General features: G+C 39.1%; 1 protein-coding gene across 3 annotated transcripts in view; it reads left to right on the plus strand.

Annotated features, from left to right (window-relative positions):
* Positions 1-13,996, plus strand: part of IL20RA (interleukin 20 receptor, alpha) — a 14,981-nt gene extending 985 nt beyond the window's left edge. The window contains exons 2-6 of one of the 3 annotated variants that reach the window (XM_008574262.1): positions 4,863-5,041; positions 6,331-6,506; positions 7,082-7,226; positions 11,001-11,140; positions 13,107-13,996. In XM_008574262.1, the coding sequence (XP_008572484.1) occupies positions 4,863-5,041; positions 6,331-6,506; positions 7,082-7,226; positions 11,001-11,140; positions 13,107-13,904 (1,438 nt within the window). In that variant the 3' untranslated portion in view covers positions 13,905-13,996. The remainder of the gene's footprint in view (positions 1-4,862; positions 5,042-6,330; positions 6,507-7,081; positions 7,227-11,000; positions 11,141-13,106) is intronic. The other 2 variants (XM_008574125.1, XM_008574193.1) reach the window with 2 other exon arrangements.
* The last annotated feature ends 8,758 nt before the right edge of the window (positions 13,997-22,754 follow it).

Genomic DNA, 22,754 nt, shown 5'->3' on the forward strand with positions numbered 1-22,754 from the left:
GGAAACGGAAAAAAAAAAAAAAAAAAAACAACTGCAGAAGGTGAAAAGCAAACCTATACCTTCTCGAGCTCCAACAGCAGAAAACAATTTCACAAGAATAACATGGTCTCTTCTTCAGCAGGCTGATCACCAGTGGCCGATGATTTAATCAATCAGGCCTATGTAACACAGTACTAAGAGGCCTATCTAACTATCTAAGGATATGAAAATCTGACGATTTCTGCCACCAGAAATTGATGAAATGTCCCCATGAAGCCCCAGTTTGGTGCTACAGAATGTCATAGAAGGAGGAGCTGAAGTAGAAATCAGGCTCAAGTGACACATCTATTGTGGAGGCCCGCTCACTGCCCAGGGAGAAGCCTGAGAGACAGGTGCAGGAGGGAGGAGACGTGGAGGTGGCTGGGAGACAGCCCAGGAGGCTGTGACCACATCAGCTCATGCTGTCAAAACCTGAGGGCAGGCAGGCTCCCCAGCAAAGGGAATAACAGATTTAGGTGAGAAGGTGTTTGACAGAATGAGAAGTTTAAAATTGTTAAACCCCTACTCCTATACTCATTCACCTAATATTCAGCAAGCAGCTGGCCCCACTCAAAGAGTAATAATCCCAAAGAAACCAGCACAGCACCTCTTTATAATTACTGAAAGGGAGATGAGGGAAAAGTATGCAAGTGAAAAGTTCCTGAAAAGCTTTCCGTGGAAGTCATAGAAGAAATAATTCAGACAAATAGGTGCCCATAGTTTTATGAGAGTCCATAAACGACATGATCTCTAAAGGTAAAGTTCAAAGAAAAGAAAACAGTGAAAGAAGAGATTATAAGACAACAAGGAGAACATTTTTTAAAAATCAAGTGGGCAGATCTTAGGAAAATGTTGGAAAATAAAAATATTATATTGTGGTAACACGGATGAACCTAGAGGCCATTATGTTAAATGAAGTAAGCCAGGCACAGAAAGACAGATACCACATGATCTCACTCATGCAGAATCTAAAAAGATTCTAATGGAAATAGGGAGTAGAATAGTAGTTACCAGAGGCTGGGGTGGAGGGGCTATGGGGAGACATTTGTACAAAGTTACCACTAGATAGGAAGAGTAAGTTCTGATATTCCAGGGTGAATATAGCTAATAATATTGTACTGTCCGTTTCAAGATCTTGAATGTTATCACCACAAAGAAATGATAAATGTTTAGGTGACGGATATGCTAACTCCCTTGATTGGATCATTATACAATATATGCATGCATTGAAACACATTGCACCCCATAAACATGTATAAGTAAAACAATTACTTAATTAAAAAGAAAAGTAAACAAGATAAAACTTTTTTAAAATATTGTATCAATATGAAAAACCTATTTAGCTAAGTGATAGTAATGGTTAAACAGGTAATAAAGACTATTTGGAATTGCATATCATAAATTCATGCTATGTCAAGGAAAATTTAATAAAAACAATAGCAAGACATATCCTGCTGAAGTTACTGAACTTCAAGAAGATGAAGTGATTGATGGCCATCATGGCAAAAGCAGAATTCAAGTTGGGGGAAAGGTAGAAATTTCAGTCTAGCAACACTAACACTCAACAGAATACATCTTCTAAGGGAAAGACGAGTCTGACCTAAGACTCTTATTAAGTTCAATAGACAGGTGTGTTCACACAGGTAGAAACTCAAGAAATCACTTCCCACGACTTTCTTGGGGGCTGAGGAGAACACTAACTAAAGATGATATCTTGCTGACAGAGAGATTTAGAAGAACATAGTAACAACACAGTTATAGCACAAAAGGCTGGTGACATGCGTTGACTCCATCTAGATGCAGTGCTAAGACTAAGCAGTGATGGGAACGATAGCTCCAGAACATTCTTGTAAATGTTTGAACTTAAACAGTAATATAAAAATCAGAAGATAAGGAAGAACTATAAGTGTACTGATTTTCACAGCAGGAAGCTATTCAATGTGATCTAAAATGGAAATACTCCATTATTTTAATAACTAACTTCTCAATATTTTTAATAAACCATTTTTTAATTGAAAAGCTCTTGTAGGAACTAATATTTCTTGTGGCGATGAAATATTTGAATTTCAACAACTCTAATTTCATGTCATTTCTTTTTCTATTAAAGTTTAAATCAAGTTAAATTTACTACTTTTATTAAAACCATATGTATGGTATAATTAATTTTTGTCCATCTATATTCAAGCTATCTAATCATCTTTCTGTTTATATATAAGCATAACAAGATGTCCAGAATCAAGTCCACCAAATATTTCAATGAAACAAGTTTCAGTGTGGTTTATTTCTCTTGATTATACTTTTCTGAATTGTTTGATTTGTTTTTTTAAATGTACCATGTTTACAAAAAAAAATAAAGTCTTTTTTGCCTTTGAAAAAAAAATAGACCACTAAAGCCAATGAAAGATGTCAGCAACTACTCATAATGACCTCATCAATCTAGAGCGTCACTCTCATGTCCAGTGAATTTCTCAGGAGCTCGTGTTTCAGGAAAGAAAACATCCCTCTGCAAAGAGGTACAGCTCGAGAGCATGCTCTTGCTTCCTTTTCCATTAGGTGGAGCAAAGAGCTTGCTGTCTTCTTTGTACTTTTGTGTGATTCAGGAAGGGGTTTTAAAAAATAAGACAGTCATCACTGCTCTGTGAGAACAGATAATTTAGATTGTGCAACATTTAAAAGACTATTTCAAGAGAAGCTTGCCATGTCAGAGTTCTTACACGCCCATGCATGTGAAAGGTGGACAGGAATACCGGGTGGCATATTTCATTGCCAAAGTGTTCCAAGCTCAGTTCTGGAGTCAGACAGTCCTTGGTTCACAGCCAGGCTATGAACCTAGCTGGGTAATCTTGGGCAGGTTACATATTATACTTTTGATTGAAGTTTGTTTCCAAGATGAAATTTTAACAGAAGTTTAAATTATATCTGCCAAAACAATTTAATGCAAGAAATAGAGTGAAGCACTGAAAACTCAAGCTTTGACATCAAAAGAAAGTGGTTCAAACCCCAGATATGTCTTTTACTAGTCATGTGAACTTGAGTGCCTCCTTTCATCTCACTGATCTTCAGTTTCTTTTTCTGTAAAATGCGATGAAAATAATGGAACCTACCTCCTAGGGTTATTATGATAATTCAATGAGATAAAGCATGTAAATGCTAAGCACCAATCCCAGCACATAATAGGCACCATGATAAATGTTTTCTGTCATTACTGGAAAGCAGTCAAAGACCACTGAGGGCCTCACATGACTTTTTGCCATGCATAAGCATCATTATTGGAATATTGGTTTAGTGATTCATGTCATGTCTTTCATTTTGTTCAGAATTCAGTAAGGAGCATTTTCTCCTTCATCAGCATCTGTCATGGGAAGCTGCCCTGCCCTCGGCAGAGTGAGGAAGTTTGAAGAGAGAGAGCCAAACAGGCCATGGCAATATTTTTCAAACCATAAGTAAAGACCTGTTCATGGGTCATGAAATCAATTGTGAGGGACATAACTAGCATTATTTTTAATGGAAAGGAATGGAATGGTGTGGAGCAAAGTGGAATGGAAAATAACGGAATGCATGGTCAAGTTTAGGTATTGCCATTGACTCCAAAATCTCCAGCTCCCACTCTCACCTCTCTCCTGAGCCCCACTGCCTGCTGGGCACCTGCATTTGGATGTTTCTTACGTACCTCAAGCTTAAAATGTCAAAACTGATCACACTACGTTTCCGTCCTTCTATCCCTCCCCACTCCCCATTTCCCAAACTTACTCTTCTTCGGTGTTCCTTATCTTGGTAAATGTTACCACTCTTTCACCCATCTACCTCAAGACATAAAGAGACAATATCCTTAATGTCTTTATTTCCCTTATCTCTCACATGCATTCAATCACCAAGTCCTATCTCCTAATATTTCTTGCTTTAGTTCTGTCCTCATTCATTCCACTGCCACTTTCCCTGTACAAGCCACCTACGTCTTCCACCTGGACCACTGCAGTATCCTTTCAACTGCTCCCCAGGCTTCCACTGCCAACCCATTGCATTCCCCACACTACCACCAGAGCTGGTTTTCGAAAATGTGCCACTCGTCTTGTCCCCCAACACCCCTGCTTTAATCCCTTCAGTAGCCTCCTGTTCAACCTTGTCTGTTTCACTGGCTCATTGCACGGTGAGCCATGTAAATAAACTCTTTATACCTCTGTCTCTCCCATCTGAAAAGTGTTATAAGTATTTCCCCCTTCCTGTTTGCTGTGGGGGTGGTGTTTTTAATAAAGGAAAAGAAAATCAATATGAACAACTTAGTCATTATCATCATCATCATCATCATAATCATCACCATCACTATAATTATTGAAAATGCAGATTTTGGTGTGCACTTCAACCTAGTGAATTTTTCCCAGAACTCTTGATGCCTAGCAGATTTTTAGATTTTATGAGAATGTCAACGTATTTTTTCTTCCAAGAAAAAAAATGACTAACTTTTCTTACAATAGCCCATCAAACTGACCTTGTATACCTAGTGGACAAACAACTTACAGAGGTAATTACTAGAAGAATTGATCATACAATATGTAAAAATTTTACTGTAGCCAGAGTAAAAATAAAGTACATGCTTTCAGAATGTACTATCCACATTATAATTCACAGAAAAGAAAGGTGATTACAGAAACTCTGACTCATGTTCCTGACAGCTAATGAAAAAAATTGCCAGTAGCAGAAATGGATTCTTTTTGTCTTAGTGACAGGCACTTTTGTTTTTCTGAAGAGAAGGTCTTAGTTCCATTCAGTTTCATATAATGACTGCTTTTTATATTGTAAAGTACAGAGGCCACCTCATTATTAATTCATCGTTTTCTTCTCAGCAGATATGGGCAAAAGAAATGGCTGAATAAGTCCAAATGTAGAAATATCCATAGGACCTACTGTGATCTTTCTGCTGAGACTGCCGACTATGAACACCAATATTATGCTAGAGTGAAGGCCATTTCGGAAACAAATTGTTCCAAATGGGCTGAAACTGGGCGATTCTATCCTTTTTTAGAAAGTAAGTAATGCAATTTTTGTAATTGTCATTTAAATGTGGATTAATATCAAGTTAATCTAGCCTCCTGGTTTAACAGTCTCAGTCTCATAGATAATCTTGCCCCAGAGGAGAGTTCTCTGCTTGGTTCTCTTCTCTTCCAGTGATTTGAGTGACCAGGCCAAGGTGCCTCACCTTGCTGGGTCTCAGAGTCTGATCTCTAGAATGAGAGATTTGGACAAATGATCTTTAAGGTCTCTCTCAGATCCAAAATTGATGCCAGATGCCAATAATATCAGCTTTTGATTTTGTTTTACTATTTAGTGGAAGCTATGTAATTTGGGGAACATCTAGCAGGTCTTTTTTAAATGTTGGGATTTTATGAACTATCGACATGTAACCACAAGATTTATTAAAGGTTATCCTGATACCTAACTCTCTTCTTGTTATAAACTTAGTAGTGTGATGATGTCATTTCTAGGTGTAACTCAGAATTAAGGCAACATCTTCCTGGTGTTAGCTTTTATAATTTTGCCATCCTTGATCTGTGGATGAGCATTACAAGTGTTCTGCAGACCCAAGAGCTGGAGCCTTTCCCCCATGTTATTCCAGATCAAAAATTAGCAAACTACAGCTCTCAGGCCAAATCCAGTACCCACTCCCTACCCCTTCTGTTTTTCCACAGGCCAAGAGCTAAGAATGGTATTTATATTTTCAAATAGTTTTTTAAAAATCAAAAGAATATTTTGTGACATGAAAATTACATGAAATTCAACTCGTGGTGTTATTCATAAATAAAGTTTTATTGGAACACAAGCCATGCTTATTTGTTTACACAGTTATTTATGACTGCTTTTGTGCTATGACCAGAGTGGAATAGTTGCAACAGAGATCATAAGGACCTACAAAGCCAAAAATATACTTTACAGACCTTTATGATAAAAGTTTGCTGACCTCTGTTCTAGATCGTTCTAATCACATCTCTAATTTTACCACTTATCAAATATTTATCACCAAATTTCAAGCCATAGGAATGTTACCAACATGTTTGATTGTATTTACCATCACCAAATACTGTTTATCCACGTGACTAGGAGCTAGGTAAATACAACACTTGAACTTGCTGTTTTAACATTGTGTCAGGGTATGTGAAATCATTGTTTCAAGATATGGCATAACTTGGGCCCAGCTTTGTGGCATCTCTTATAAGAAAGTGGGTTTTAGGGCTTTGATCTGAGTAGTATTATATTGTAGCTTTATTTAAGATGGTTTTTACATCTGAACATGATAATACCTCTCCCCTCCCCTTTAAGCACAAATTGGCCCACCAGAAGTTGCTCTGACTACTGATGAGAAGTCCATTTCTATTGACCTGACGGCTCCAGAGAAATGGAAGATAAACCCAGAAGACAGTTCTGTTTCCATGCAACAAATATACTCCAATCTGAAGTATAATGTGTCTGTATATAATACTAAATCAAATAGAATGGTAAGCCTGAAATGGAATGGAGCACATAATCTAATCTATGTATCACTTTTTGTAAATAATGCTAGAACAAACAGCCCTGGTGCTTTGATGTGATATTCAAAAGAGATGCATACAAGACGCAGTTGAAGCTGATCTGTAGAAAACTTACAGAACTGACTTCAGATTTTCTTTACAGAACTTCTCTGTTAGCAGGCCATGATGTTCCACAGGAGTATAGAGCAATTATGCACTTCAGTGAGATGGAGAGCTTTTACTTGCATAACTTGTCACTCACTCTCCAAGAAGGAAAAAAAAAAAAAATGATAGCAAGAACACAGGACAAAGTTGAATAAGAAATCCATGCATGTGTTATTGCTTAAAATTGTTCCCAGAATTGGTCCAGTTTCTAACCATGCTCTGCCAATCTAGAAGAAAAGGCTATTTTGCAAATGTTGCTGGAAAAAAAAAAAAAAAGCTGGTAGTGATAGTAAAGGATTAAACAGTATCTCAGTCTTTTATTTCCTTCTAGAGTTATTTGTCTGGGATGGTCCCAGACATCTTTGGCTGTAACTGCTGTTTGCAATTCGCTGTTCTAGTGGTCCCAGTGTGTGACCAACCACACACTGGTGCTCAGCTGGCTGGAGCCAAACACTCTGTACTGCGTCCACGTGCAGTCCTTCGTCCCAGGGCCTCCTCGCCTTGCTCAGCCTTCTGAAAAGCAGTGTGTCAGTACTCTGGAAGGTAAGCTTTTAAAAAAAAGCTCAGCTGGTCTGAGGAAGGAAATCTGATAAAACTAGAAGGGCAAGGTTTTGACAAATCCATGTCTACCAGAAACAGGTTGAGGCAAACAAGAAACAACTATTATCAGAAATGCATGAAGCAGCCTGGGACTCTGCCCTTGAGCTCAGCCAGTGTTAGGAAGTGTCTACACCCCCTTTTAGAACTCTCAGTAGGGTGCTGGAGTCTGATACCAACAAACCTCCCACAGCTTCCTGCCTTGCAAAATAACACTTAAGAATTTTTTTTTAATATTAAAATGTTTATTTCTTTTTTTAAAAATTGTATTTATTAGCATATTCGTTCTTACAAATCATGATATTTCTTTATGCCCTGGCATCCTTAGGTTTGTTCTCTCCTTCTGAAAGTCCAACGTGTTGTTGCAGTCTTTTCTTTCTTTCCTTCATTCCTTCCTTCTTTCCTCCTTCCCTCCCCCACCCACCTTCCTTCCTAGCAGCCTGAGTGAGAACATGCGGTATTTCTGTTTCTTTGTACACTTAAGAATTTGTACATACATCTTTTTTCTCCTTTAAAATTATAATCACCGGGATCAACAGAAGTTCTGTGGTCTTCAAGAACATCAGACCATGTTATTGCTAGAAACAAAGCATTACCCTAAAAACACTTTAAAACTTTTTTTTTTCTCCCCCTTGGAAATACAAATTCCAGACTCTTCAGGTTGTGTTCAGATGCCACTTATTGGCTGCACAAGGGTCTGGAAGCAGCAAATCAGTAGTTACTCCTTTCCTCTTCCAGTTGCTTCTCTCTTTCCTTGTATTTGTCTCCTTCTCACCTTTCCTGGACTGAGCTGCCCGGGAACTGTGGTTGAAGATTCTCATTCTTGTTGGGAGTCGTAGAGTTGGGAGTGTGGCATTTGTATAAATTTTCCTCGCCCAGGCTGAGAGGAGCTTGAACTCAAAACCTGAAAATTGAAAGAAAATAAATCCTCAAGTTTGCCTGCATTGAGTGGCTCTTCATCCATTATTTTCTGCTTCTGCTCCAAACATGCTGGACCAGACACAAATGCTCGCAACCTTTTACCCCAGTCTTGCTTCTGTCACTGGCTATGAACAGGAATCCATCCCCTGCTTTCCTCTTCCTCCCACCTCCCACTTCTCAAGATGAAACAATCCCAAGGAAAAGAAAGGGAGTTTTGTAAGTACGATTCTCCATCATACATCAAAAAAAACTAAAACGCCAAGCAAGCAAAACAAAGCAGATTGAAGAAATCATTTTTGTATTTGGAAAAAGTGCTGTGTTTACGAACAGCTTGATCAGTGCTGAATGATTGGAATGAATTTCCAGCAGAAATCATTTATGCAGTTGGCAGAGCTAAAGCAACAAAAAGTGCAGATTAAATTAAATACTTCCCGATAAGCGGATGGAGCCCACTTTCTCACTAGTGTAGGGAAAGTAACAAAATAACAAGGTCTTATATCTGATTCTGAACTTGCCCATGATATCCCAGCTGTTAGATCACGGAAGATACCTTTCCTAGACACTGAGAGGTCCGCTTTCTAAAAACTCAAGTAATACTTCTATTGGGACTATTCTTTGAAAAAATTTCTTCTCTCCACCAACCCCCAACCCCTACAATACAGATACGGTTTATTATGTTCATTGTAGTAAATGTGCTAGTGTACACTAAATGCCATCAGTCGTTGTCATGACTCTTTTTAATTAGGACAAGTTCAGTCTGGAGTCAGGAACTGTATTAAGAGGACTGGACTGAGTTGCAGCCTGAAGTAGGAGCAGGTGGTGTTCAGACACCTGCAACACCCACACTGCAGGGCTGGCACGTTACTGTGTGGGGCCTGCTGACCAGTGTGCTCTCTGGGAGTTGCTCAGGGTAACAGAGCCTGCAGCTAGAACCCCAGACTGGACTTTCCCACAGCTACTGTTGAGCACCCTCGCCATCCATGATTCATCTGTTTCCGTCTTTAGCCAGAAAGTTAATGTATTGTGACTGCTTTCTTTTGGGCCCAGGCATCAAGATGTTCACATGGATTAGAATGTTCCTGTGACACTCTTGTTGATTTTATTAGCATGTAAGGAATACTCTAGGACTTTTGTCATTTGTGCTGAAGCTGCTCCTATTTCTACTGCTGTATTAGTCAGGATTCTCCAGAGAAACAAAACTGATAGGAACCAACAGAACAGAGAGACAGACAGACAGACAGACAGAAACAGAGAGAGAGCTTGATTGATTTATTTTAAGAAGTTGGCTCATGAGATTGTGAAGGCTAGCAAGTCAAAAATCTGTAGGGTGGGCCAGCAAGCTGGAGACCCAGGAAGAGTTATGTTGCAGTTGCTGTGCACAGGTGGTCTGCTGGCAGAATTCTTTCTTCCTCAGGGCCATCAGTCTTTTTTTCATTAAGGTCTCCAATTGATTAGATAAGGCCCACCCACGTTATAAAAGGTAATCCGCTTTACCCAAAATCTACTGATTTAAATGTTTATCTTATCCAAAAAATACCTTCATAGAAACATTTAGAAAAATATTTGGCCGAATATCTGAATATCGTGGCCTAGCCAAGTCGACACATCAAATTAACCATCACAACTTCCAGGTTCACCATAGGAGCTTAACAAATAGAAGTTAGTCATGATTCCACCCATCATCAACTGTGTCATCCCATCAATGGCAGGCCAGGGATGCTTTTCTGAAAACTCTTCACCAGGTCTTTTCATTGCTCTTTGGACTTCTCATCATGAGCCTACAGCATAGCAGGACCTGGAAGGGAGTTCCTGTCAGTCTCAGCATACTCCAGTTCAGCCTCCTCCCCACACACATCCCCAAGCTCCAGAAAGTCTGGCCAACCAGTGCAAAAGGGATTCTGTCAGTCACGCAAAAGGTGATGCATCACATATTCGTGTCTTCTGCTAGAATACAGTAGTGACCCCTTATCTGCGGGAGATGCATCCCAAGACCCCCAGTTGATGCTGAAACCATGGTAGTGCCAAACCCTGTATGTAAAAGGTTCATGGAAAAATAAAACTGAAAAATAATACGAATTTTTCTGTGAACTTTTGAAGTACCTTCATACTGTGTTTTTCCTATACATACATACCTGTGATAAAGTTTAATTTATAAATTGGGTACAGTAAGATGAATGACTCAGTAATAAGAATAGAACAATTATAACAATCTATTGTAATAAAAGTTATGTGAATGTGTCCTCTTTCTCTCTATCTCTCAATATCTTATTGTACTGTACTTCCCTATTTTCGGACTGCAGTTGACCTCAGATAACTGAAACCTCAGAAAGCGAAACCAGGGATAAGGGGGACTCCTGTATATGGAAAAGATGGAGTCAAATAAGTGGCATGAAAAGTGGAGCCTCTTAATGGAATCTCCACAGAGGGTTTTGTTGTTTTGTTTGAAGGGCTGTGAGTAACCTGAATATCAGACACACTTACCTCGAGTATAAGAACCAGCATGAATCTCATAGCCAGACATAAAATGCTAGAATATCTGCTGAGTTGGATTATTGATGTATCCTTACTGTAAAGATTTGAGGTGAGTCCAGATGATTCCTTAAGACCATCTGTTGTCAGAGAGAGTAGGAATTCTGAGACCCCTTATAATGTTTAGCTCAGCTTTTCAATGTATAGATGAGAAAACTGAGTTCCTACTGTAAGCGCTCTGCCCAAAGCCTCTTGATGTTGCCAGTGTTTTCTCTCCACACCACATCACATCACAACTATCCAACCCCTCCTTTTTTTTTTTTTAAACAGATCAAACATCAGTGTTCAAGGTTAAATTTATCTTCTGGTATGTTTTGCCCATATCTGTTACCGTGTTTCTTTTTTCTGTGATGGGCTATTTTACCTACCGATATATCCACGTTGGCAAAGAGAAACACCCAGCAAATTTGGTAAGTGCTCAGTGTGGCAGGAGTCTTTATTATAATAACACACCTCCAGGCGGATAGAAAAGGAGGCTCAGAACAGATACAGTTCCATTTTAGGGCAGAGGGAATTTAAAGTTAAGTAGCAGATGGATTAAGAAACACTCTCTATACTTTATTAGTTCAGTAACATAACCAAATGTAAAGATTCCTCAGCTCTGAAAAGATTTCATATTTACTGGCCAGATTATGCAAGGTCCTGGGGTACCAGGTATTTAAGTTGTGAACTCTGCCCTTTTAGGGGTTCAAGCCTAGTTGGGGACTAGAATTTCAAAATATTCTGTGGCTAAGATGAAAACCGGCACTGGGGACTCTGGGAGTACAGGGGGGCCCTGAAACCCTCTACGGGGGATCAGTTCTCATGCCAAGGCTTGGTGATGGAAGGTGAGTCAGGACACTCACTGCAGGCAGAAGAAAGAGGAGGGGCAGAGGTGGGTAGATGTGTGGGGAGCCACATCCTACTGCTAAACCATGAGGTTCCTTGTGAGCTATGAAAGATAAGACTAGAGAGAGGGTGGAGGGGCCAGGTAAGCAGGGAAGTGGGGTGCTAGTCTAAGGGGCTTGGGCTTTATTCTGTTGGCAAAGAGAACTCTCCATAGGATTTTAAGTGGGGAGTATCATAGTTAGTATTGTGTTTTAGATCCATCTGGATATTAGTTACGGAACAACTCAGGGAAAGTAAGACTAGAAACAAGCAAAGCAGCTAGGAAACTGTGGCAATTGTCTGCGGGGGAGAAGATGGGAGTCTAAAAGAGGAACATGGATGTCAGGCTAGAGATAAAGACATGGAATGGAAATACAGGAGAGGAACATGGCCAGGACCTGATCATTCACAACAAGGAGAAGCAAGAAAGCAGAAGAAGGAGTAAATCCTATGTCACTGGACCATCCACTGAAGGGTTGCAAAGGGCTGAGCACATTTTTAACAATAAAAATCTCTTCCTTGGGAATTATTAAAAGATGTGTTCACATGTATGTGTAAAGAATAACATACGTTTGCTCCTGTCCGTTCAGTTTGTAAAGTTTTCTGTTATTCTGCCTGCATTTAGGTTTCAGAGTTAGCTTCTTGATAGCCTAGGGAGACCCTTTCTGGAAGGAAAATTCACAGGAGAATTGACCTCATGTGATTTTTTGAAACTAAAAATTTTGTTAAAGAATGAGGCTGAGGGTCCTATTTTGTCATGTTAACTGAAATCCCATCCTAGGGGGATGATGAGGACTGCAGCATAACCCATCACTGACACTTAGGTAACAGGCACCTTCCACGTACACCCAGCAATGTTTTAATCTCAAATGAGCTTCCCTGGCATGATTTAGAGTTTCTCTCACTACCATTAAGTGGCAGATGAATTCCCTTTGGGGCCTTATTGTGGCATGATTAGAACGGTGGGAGGGGAGTAAGCATTTCTACTCAGATGCTTCTCTCCCTTTCTACATCCCGTGTTCATGCCCATCACATTTCACACCCATGGTGTGTCCAAGAAAGGTCTGGTAGCCCAGGTAACCACAGCTTATTAACGAACATAGAGTATACTATAAATAAAAACACTCTCACAAACTCTGTCTCAGTCTTCACCACTCTTCATGTGGCAGACATTCTGATTTTACAGAATTGAAAAGGTTCAAGAAATTCAGTGACTCACTGCATTCCCTCAGCCTGCTAGAGGAGGCGGCAGCTGCACCCTGAGCCTCCACTGATAAATCCCATCACCTGTGAGCCACTTTGCACTTTGGATGCATTTTGTGTGTCTTTGGTCCCTCGCCTCCCAGGGAGTCAGGCTTTCTGCATATTGCAAGCATAACTTTCATTTTCATGAGTTGGTGAGAGCAGATCTTTAAAACTATCTGGTGACACTATAAATTCTACTTAACATTTGTTTTTAATGTGTCTCTAAAGTGAGAAGGTGAAAACCATTCTCTTCTCTCTTTGTAGATTCTGATTTATGGAAATGAATTTGACAAAAGATTCTTTGTACCTGCTGAAAAAATCATGATTAACTTTATCACCGTCAATATTTTGGATGATTCTAAAGTTTCTCATAAGGATATGAGTTTGCTGGAAAAAAGCAGTGATGTATCCAGCCTTAATGATACCGAGCCCGGCAGGAGCCTGGAGCCCCATCAGGAGGAAGCCGAGGGGACACACTCAGGGTATGCTTCGCATCTGATGGAAATTTGCTGTGCCTCTGAGGAAAACACCAAATGTAGTTCCCTCAGCCAGCAAGAGTCACTCAGCAGAATGATACCCACAGATAAAACAGTCATTAAATATGAATATGATGTGAGATCTACTGACATTTGTGTGGGGCGTGAAGATCAAGAGCTCATTTTGCAAGAGGAGGTGCTCACACAAGGAAAATTATGTGAGCAACAGGCAGCTCTGGCAAACTTGGGTCCACAAACTTTGCTGTGTTCCTATACCCCTCAGCTCAGAGACTTAGACCACCTGGCCCAGGAGCACGCAGACTCGGAAGAGGGGCCAGAGGAAGAGCCATCAACAACACTGGTCGATTGGGACCCTTGGACTGGCAGGCTGTGTATGCCTTCGATGTCCAACTTTGAGCAGGACTCAGGGGGCTGTGAGCATGCTGAGTACAATGGCTTCTCAGATGAGGGCCTTTTGTCTAGATTCTGTGATGAGCAGGCTCCAGACAAGCCACTAGAAGACAGTGAAGCCTATCTCATGCAATTTATGGAGGAATGGGGATTACACATACAAATGGAAAACTAACTCCAAAAGGTCCCTTTGCCAGACCCCTGCTGCAATGAGGCACGTGAGTGCACACAAATGAGCAGCCCAACAATAAAGCATTTGAGATCAAAGAAGTTTATTCTAATTTTTCAGTGTCATTGCAAATTGCTTGTTTCTTTTCTCTGTTCTCAGAGCCCTTGTTTGGTCCTGCCTCCTAGAGGTGGTTGGTTCAGGCATGTGGGTCTCATACAGTGACTGGGCACCTGGAATGTGGCAGTTGACTGATTGCTTTATGCGTCTTAAACATTCAGTAAATGTCTGCCAGATTGGGCGCAGAATTTACCCAGGTAGGTGTACTGTGGTGACCTCTTTGTTTATTATTTTCTAACAAGCACACTTCTACAATTATTTTGGGGGTATTTACCATGTGTATGTAGCACTGTAAAAAGATATTTCACAAAGATCATTTATTTTATAAATAGTACTTTTTCAGAATTTGGTTTATTGTGAGAGTGATGAGGTACTTAAAACATCAAATGCCACGAGGTTGATGGTAAGTTGGTTACATGTAAGGACCTCAACCCACTCTTCAATCATAATAATCCATGTTTAGAGTGAATAAATCAGGCATAGACCATGATATTACACACTTTTGGCTACTTTAAGGGGCCATATTTTATGCTTTGTGATTAGTTCTGGAGTGTAAACATAAATTATTATTCTTTTGTAGTGAAAAAATGTTCTCTTGATAATTTAATGGGGGTTTTCTGTTGTCCCTCAAAGCTAACCTAAAAGAAATTGCCACATTTTGTAATAGAATATTATATTTATTTCTAGAAATGTGTTTTTAAAAAGATGTTTGCATGGTCTGCAAACTAGAAAGTTCAGCAGTCGAAGCACTGTGTTGCTATTATAATATTAAATATTCTATTAGAATGGGCAGTGTATCAAAGACTCTTTGGAATATGCATGAATAAATAGCCTCTGTCCACATAGTATTAAAATCAATAAATAAACACAGGATACACAAAAGAAATAAGTTAAATGAATATGTAAGGGAGAGATTATTAAAATTGACATAATTTACTGTGGGAACTAAACTATACCATAAAACAATACCTTTCTAGTTAAATTCCAGTAACTATCCCCATCTCTTTTGCCACTTGTTAAGAAAATTAAATTCTACAGTCACACTACATTAAAATGTTACAGAATCTATTAAGTTGAACTATATAAAATTGTTGATATTTGGCTTTTTTTGACCTGAGAAACAGCAATTTCATATGCTTTGCTTTAATATATATTTGTTTTAATCATAAACTCATAATCCATTAATGCTCTTTCAGGAAAACAGATATCATCCCTGTTTCCTTATTTATATTTTTGGCACAAGCAGACAGCCCTGGTAAGAGAGATGTGTTCTGGAGTCATGGTCTTCGGTGATTGTCCACAAATCCAAACAGTTTCTGATATCATGGTTTAATTTAAAGTATAATTATATTAATCAGAGTGCTCTGTTTTTCTCAATCTTTGTAGAAATGATTCTGCCAGTTCTGAGGAACAAATGTATCATACTAACTGCAAAAGAAGTTCAGGAGTGGGAAAGAATGAGCTGTTACTAAGAACAAAAGGAAAATAAAGTGACTGAAGATAGTTTGTCTTATTAATTTCATTCACAAAATATTTATCGAGCACCTACTATGTTTTTCAGTGTCCACGTCTGTGAGATAGAAATGCCAACTTCCTCTGGGTTGTTTTGAAGATTAAAAGAGGTAGACACACAGGAGGGTACGTGGCACATATGGGTGCTATGTAAGTGTTAGCTGCCAGATCACATGCTTAGCACCAAAAAGAGAAGCCATGGAGACATATGACCATATCGATTCAAAAGCAGACATGGCCTAACTTTGGTTTTTTCACCTGAAAGTACAATAGTAATTTACTTCCTACTTACTGCCTTCAGAATGAAATCCTTTAGCAGTTGAACCACATTTTCTGTGAAAGGGAATCTAATTCTGAGTTGCTTTTACATCTCTTGCCATTCTTAGCACATTGAAGTATTGAGCTTTCTCTAATTTCACTTCTTCAGTGCTTTGCAACATGGATACATACACACATACATATCCATTCAAACACAAGCATACAATAGTTATTTCTTGTGGAGGAGGGTAACGTCTTCTTAGATGTGATATACCTGCCATACATCGCATCACTTCTGTGGTCAGTCCGCACCAGGTCTGAGAAGTTGTCCTCTGCATCCTCATCAGATTCTGTCCCTAGGCCCAAGGTTCAAGTGGAGCTGCGAAATTGAAGTTTCAAAGTCTTTGACATGTACTATTCATCACTGGTCATTCCTCGATTCTAGGATTTTATATACAACTTCCACGTTAGGTAAGTTTCCCTCGTGAAGACATCTATTACTGGCTCTATTTCCACACCCCATAAATTTTAAACTGGTGAATGAAAACACCACCACTGTAAAGTGAGTGAAACCTAGTGCCACATCGTGCCCAAGGGAAGTGAATGAGTGAAGTGAACTGGTCCCCACAACAAGGGAAAGATGTGGTGCCCCTGGGATGAGCTCAACTAGAAAGGAAATCAGCACAGAGAAAAACTATTTGTACAGCCCAGAGCACAAGCCTGCCCAGCATGGCACATCTAATGAGAACATTAAACAGAAGGTTTGATCATTACAGATGGGCACACCTGGGGCATAAATCAAATTCTTTCTTCCTTCACTTTGTTACCCCCTCCCCCAATCTTGTGGATGATTTTTCACTAAAAGAACTATTTTTCCCTATTTCCATTTTGGTTCCCTACTGTATCATTCATAAATCTTCTGTCTGCAGATTTTTTTCAAAACCTTTGCTCAAAAGCGTTTGCCTATCATTTTTAAAATAAATAATGCTATGGTTGTGGGTATTTTAATAGTAGCTTTTATTTTTATTACAGAAGATACATATTAAGAGATATATATACATGTTCATTGTAGAGCAACCAGAAATAAATGGGGGGGGGGAGGCAAAATTACCTGTAACACTCCCACCCAGATTTAACCACTGTAAACATATTAGGGTAGAGAAATGATTCTCAGCTGGGGGTGATTTTGTCCCCAAAGAGACATTTGGCAATGTATAGAGACATTTTTGATTGTCACAACTCAGGGGGAAGATGCCGCTGGCATCTAGTGGGGAAAGGCCAGGAATACTGCTAAACATCTTGCAATGCACAGGCCAGCTCCCCAAAACAAAGAATTTTGGACCCAAATGTCAATGGTGCCTAGGTTAATAAACCCTGTTGTGGAACTTTCCAGACACTTTCATTGCATTTATTTTACCCAAAAAAGGGGATCATATTAAATTATTTCATAACATGCTCCTTTCACTCAAAAACACATAACAATCTTATTTTAATTTTAAGATTAAGTTTATGATGCACCAATATTATTCAAACTTGAACTTTTGAAATGGTAGATTGGGAATTATTTTTTCTAAACATAATGCTTTAAAATTTGTTTAGCCAAATAGCAATCAAAAATTGGAGTTATTAAGGTCCTTTATAGATATTGAAAGCCCTTTAAAGATAACTGAACCTCTTACAAACATTATGTCCTGAAAATCACTACCTCTCCAAAGTGGCTGGCTGGCTATTAGATGGCCAGTGATCTTTTCCTATAGCAGCCAGACTCCCTGTGCTTAGTTTCGACTACCACTCCTCTCACAGCCTTCCCACCCTCAGTGACAAGTGCTTGAAGGCATCCTTGGCTGTGCAGGCCGTTACTTTTACCATTTCAGCAGTACTGATGTTCCTCCAGCCTCTGCCTGTGGCAGTGTCACCAAACCCAGAGGAGGGTCCATCATCCACAGGGTCAACTGACTCAACAGTCTCTCATGCCAAAGTTTGCAGTGATAAAGAACAGCATTTATTTGAATGGCCAAAGGAGGACAAGGCAGCTAAAGGAGCTTAAAGACCTCGAACTCCCCTAGAGCTTAAAATCACAAGCATTTAAAGAGCAAAATAATGAGTAGGGGTCGCATGGGAATCTGGTTCTGGGTGAAGTCAGCACAATTATCCCTGGCATCTTGAGTAATGTTCTTGACTCCTTCAGGTCTGCTTCAAAGCAGGCTTTCAGGTGACAGTAGTTCTGTAAAACAACTCGAGATTATCTTAAGACATTTACCAAGTAACCTCTGGTGACTCTGAGATCTTATTTAGCCTTACGGAGGTAGATGTTTAACTAACTTTTTTCTTATCTCATTGTTAACAGAGCTTTTGATTACTCCCAGGAATTCAACAGATTTTTTTTTTTTTTTTTAGCTACTCCCTGGCCCCCAGCAGAGGCCTGATCTGACTGGGGGTGTGGAGATACCTTAGGAGAAATATCAGGGGTCTGTTTGTTTCAGCAGCTGCAAGATTTCAGTCCTACTTTGCTAGTTTTAATATTTAACAAATTTTCCAGTTAGCTTTCATTTCTGGTTTTCATGCCTGTAAAGATGCTGAGTTAAGGTTCTTTTGGCATTGCTACACACGGGGCTCCCTTTAGGGAGGGGTGAGGGCTGGTGTGTTATGTTGTGTGGTGGTGCTTTATATTGTGTTTGAGTCGGTGGAGGGAGGCTCCTTCTGTCCCAAAGAACTGAATCTCTGGGTCTTTGCTCCATCTGGAAGTAGGTGAGGTATTTTCTCCCTTCTGATGTCTCTGTCATCTGTCATTCTCTGGATTAGGTGGCACTTGGAGGCTTCCCACCAACTCAGAAGATGGACATATGGCTCACGTTTGTGTTTTCATGCACAGGCCGCTGAGGCAGATGCACACTGATGGGGATAAATACCATCCACCATTTGCCTGTCCCTGGGACTGACTTGTGTGGGACATATGAATTAGACACTGCTCCTCAAGGTCTCACATTGTTACAATACTTTACATATTATTCCTCTTCTAAATGCAAGTGCATTCTTCCCCATTCTGAAATTGATTTGAAATGCAGAAACATCAGGATATTTGATGTGAGGGGGAAAAAATAATGGAGATTTTAATCCCAACCCTCCCAAAAGGAGCTGTGGATACTAATCTCTATTAAATTGGTTGACATTTTGCTTTTTTGAAAGAATTTGGCAGCATTTGGTTAACAAAAGGATATATGGACAGAGGGAAACAAACCTTAGAACTTTTTAAATTGATCAAGTCATTAATAGCAGAAGAAAAATCAATATGGTATATTGATTGCAAGGACAGACTCGCTAAGATGCTTGGTTCCAAGTGTAGCTCTACAGCTTCTTAGTCTTGTCACCTCAAGCAATTTACTTAACCTCTTTGGACCAAATTCCCTCATCAATGAAATTGGTATAATAATCGTACCTACCTCATAACACTGTGGGAGGTTTACATGAATCACTACATTTAAGGTGCTTAGAACAGTGCCTGACACAAAATAAGTGCTCAGTAAATGCCAGCAATAAAGGCATAAATAAAAATGTTCATAGAAACATTATTTGTTTTTTTTAAATGTAGAAAGAGCACAAATGTTTACCAGGAGGAGAAAGCTTTGAAAATAAATGAACTACAGGTGCACATGGCAGCATGAATGAATCTCACAAACATAATATTGAGCAAAAAGAGTGATTCCTAGAAGAATGTATAGAGGATAATTCCACTTATATAAAGTCCTAAACCATGCAAAATTAAATACAATGCTCTTAAGAGAGAGAGAGAGATGTGGTAAAACTATTCTTTTTAAAGGCAGGGAAATGACTAACAAAAAGTTCAGGATCCTGGTTCCCCCATGGGAACCAAAGGACAGAGTAGGACAGAGATCACAGGGGGCTTCATCGGAATTGGTAATGGTTTCCTTAAATGGTGGTGGAAACAAGAGTGTTCTCTTGATTATTGGTCTTTAAATTGAGCATATATATTTTACATGCCCTAATGTATGTATATGTAATTAAGTAAAACAATAATGGAACCCAAACCCCTGAATTTTAGTGTCATTCTTGGTTCCATAATCAATATCAGCTTCATGGCACTGTTCAAGGCATTTGGAATTACGAGGGCTGTTATACATTTTCTCTTGGAAGTCAGAAGCAAGTACATTTATGGCTATATTCTGTTTACAAAGCCTCTCAGTTTCCAATGTTTTGACGAAGTCTAAAATTCTGAACAGGAAAGAGCTATTGACAAATTGTCTAATTGAGTTTGATTGAGTTTTCTTGCTGAAGCATTTTGCATTTTTCAAAGCAAAACCTTGGCTTTGTGAGAACTCAATATTTTGAAAAAAATACCTGAGCTGTGGCAGGAAATGAGAAGACATGTGAATCAGGCAAACTTCTGAAATGCAATCACCTTTTTCCTACTCACAGGTGATAATGAGTTAATAAGTAATAAGATCTCAGGCAGGAAACAGTCCCACTGACCGTGTAAACAAATCCCTTCTTTATGAAGCAGCTAATAGTTGATCTCTGTTAGCTGATTTTAGTATGCAGGGGGAAATGGTTAGGATTTTCAAATGCTCTGCCTTTACACTTCAGCTAACTGTCCCTTTCTGAAATGCTTGCCTTATTTACAAATGCTTAGTGACCAGTAGCAAATACAACGTGTTTGCTTTTCCTAAGTCCCATATTTCCTGCCAGCTTGTTGCACCAGCTTCCAAATGAAAGATTTGTAAAATCATGCATTTAAACAGCACTTTCAATTGGAAACAACTTTAATCCAGGCATAATGAAGAACTTTAAACATTTAACCTTTGCAAGAAAAAAAAAGTGTAAACTTATAAACAGAAGTATAGTTAAGACATTTGTATAAAAAATATAATTGAGTGTTGTGTTCATTCTGAGCATCACATTTTAACAAGGACTTTAACCAAACAGAAAACAACCTAAAGAAAGCCCAGACAAAAAGGGATGTGTAGAGAGAATCCAGGGTTTAGTGAAGCCCTGATAGCTGTCATATGCAAAGGACTTTCCTGTGAATGAGAATGTTAAACATGTGTCTGTTGCTTCAGAGAATGGAATTAGAACACATATTTGGGAGTCGCTGTAAGGCAGAATTTAGTTCCAAGTAAGAAAGGGCTTTCCATAATTAAGTGACAGCTCCTAATTATTAGCCATATGAGGTACAGTTTCCTGTCACTGGAAGGGTTCAAGCATAGGCTGGTACCTGCTAAAGCTTTTGCAGAGAAGATTTCTCAATGGAGCTGGGAGTTGGAATAGATGGTTTTTAAGATCACTTCCACCTCTAAATGTCTAATGTGAAATATGAAAAAGCAATATTTGGAATTTTTCCCCCTTTTCCCCCACCTTTTTTCCTTCAGGCAATTCACTAGCTTGTAACTCATTTTCTGTTTTCCATAAATTGCGATATACTTGCCCTTTCTGGACAGCTAAGAGGAGCCAAGTAGTGCCTTTCCTTGAATGTGACACAGGGAACTTTAAAGTTTCCACCTAAGAATTCCATACTAGACTCACAGCATAGTGACACCTAGACCAGGACCAAACATTAGTAGAACAACTATGTATCAGAAAGTGCAAATAAGTGACAGGTCTACATTTTCAAAACATTGCCTATGTCATTCTTTGATCTGAATATATGTTATCTGTTCTCATCCCAACCATCCAGAAAACCCCAAAGGCAGTTAACATTGGCATGCAAGTTTCTTTGTTGGAAGTATTAGAGCATGTTCTGAAATATAACCTACTCAACATCTCATTTCTTACCACACTCAAGGAATCATATATGCCCAAATGTAAAAATCTTATTATTTTGCTTTTTCAACAGGTAGAAAAAGTGAAAGTGAGATGAAAGGAGGTGGGTGTGAGGGGGAATATCTTCATATCCCCAGCACCTTGCACAGTGTACAGCACCCACCTCAAATCTGTGATGAGCAAATTAATGCATTGAAAGCACTAGTCACGACACTGAGGCACAAAGGTGCGCACTATATTTAGCTGGAAAAGGAATGCGAATAACTCTAAAAAATATTCTCATATGTGATATATCACCTGACTAGTAAAATGTAAACTCCATGAAGGCAGGAATTTTTATCTTTTTTTTTCACCAATATGTTCCCAGCACCTAAAACAGTACCTATCATATTGTTGCTCAATTAAATATTTGAGGATAGAATGTATGAATAAATGAATCTTAAAAATTATATGAATTAATGCCCAGAAATGGAGGCAAACAAATACAATCAAGTGATTTTTGATAAAGGCAAAAAGGCAATTTATATCCTTTTAAAGGAGAGAGGATAATATTATTCAACAAATGGTACTGGTACAGTTGGACATCCACTGCAAAAAATAAAAATGAATCGAGACAAAGACATTTTACCTTTCACAAAAATTAACTCACAATGGATAATAGACCTAAATGTAAAATGCAGAACTATAAAACTTCCAAAAGAAAACATATAGCAGAAAACCTATGTGACCTTGGGGTTGGCAATGAGTTTTTAGCACAATCCAGAAAGGGGTTCTTGGCCAAGTGAAGGGCAAGTGCTCGGTCTCTGAGACATACATGCACTACTACTTTGAAGGGTAGGTCAGAAAAAAGGCAGCTGGTCACAGTGAAACAGGGGAGCCTCGGAGGAGGTGAGGATGGGGGCAGGCAGAGGCCCAATCATGGAGACTTGTGGCTCCTGTAAGGAGTTTGGATCACACTTTAATGGCAATGTGAAGCCATTAGAGAGTTTTAAACAGGAGACTGATACGATCTGGTAGTCATAATGTCAATTCAAATAGAATCTGAATGACTGTGTGATGGTGGATCAGTGGGCACCTTCAACTTCAAAAAAGAAAACAAGGAAGAAGAAAATTAATGAGTCATTTTGCTTTGGGGTGGGGTTCTTATAGTTTGTGTTTTTTTTTTTTTTTTTTTTTTTTTTTTTTACTGAGAGT

Source organism: Galeopterus variegatus, unplaced genomic scaffold (genome assembly GCF_000696425.1).
Source record: "Galeopterus variegatus unplaced genomic scaffold, G_variegatus-3.0.2 Scaffold4, whole genome shotgun sequence".
NCBI lineage: Eukaryota > Metazoa > Chordata > Mammalia > Dermoptera > Cynocephalidae > Galeopterus > Galeopterus variegatus.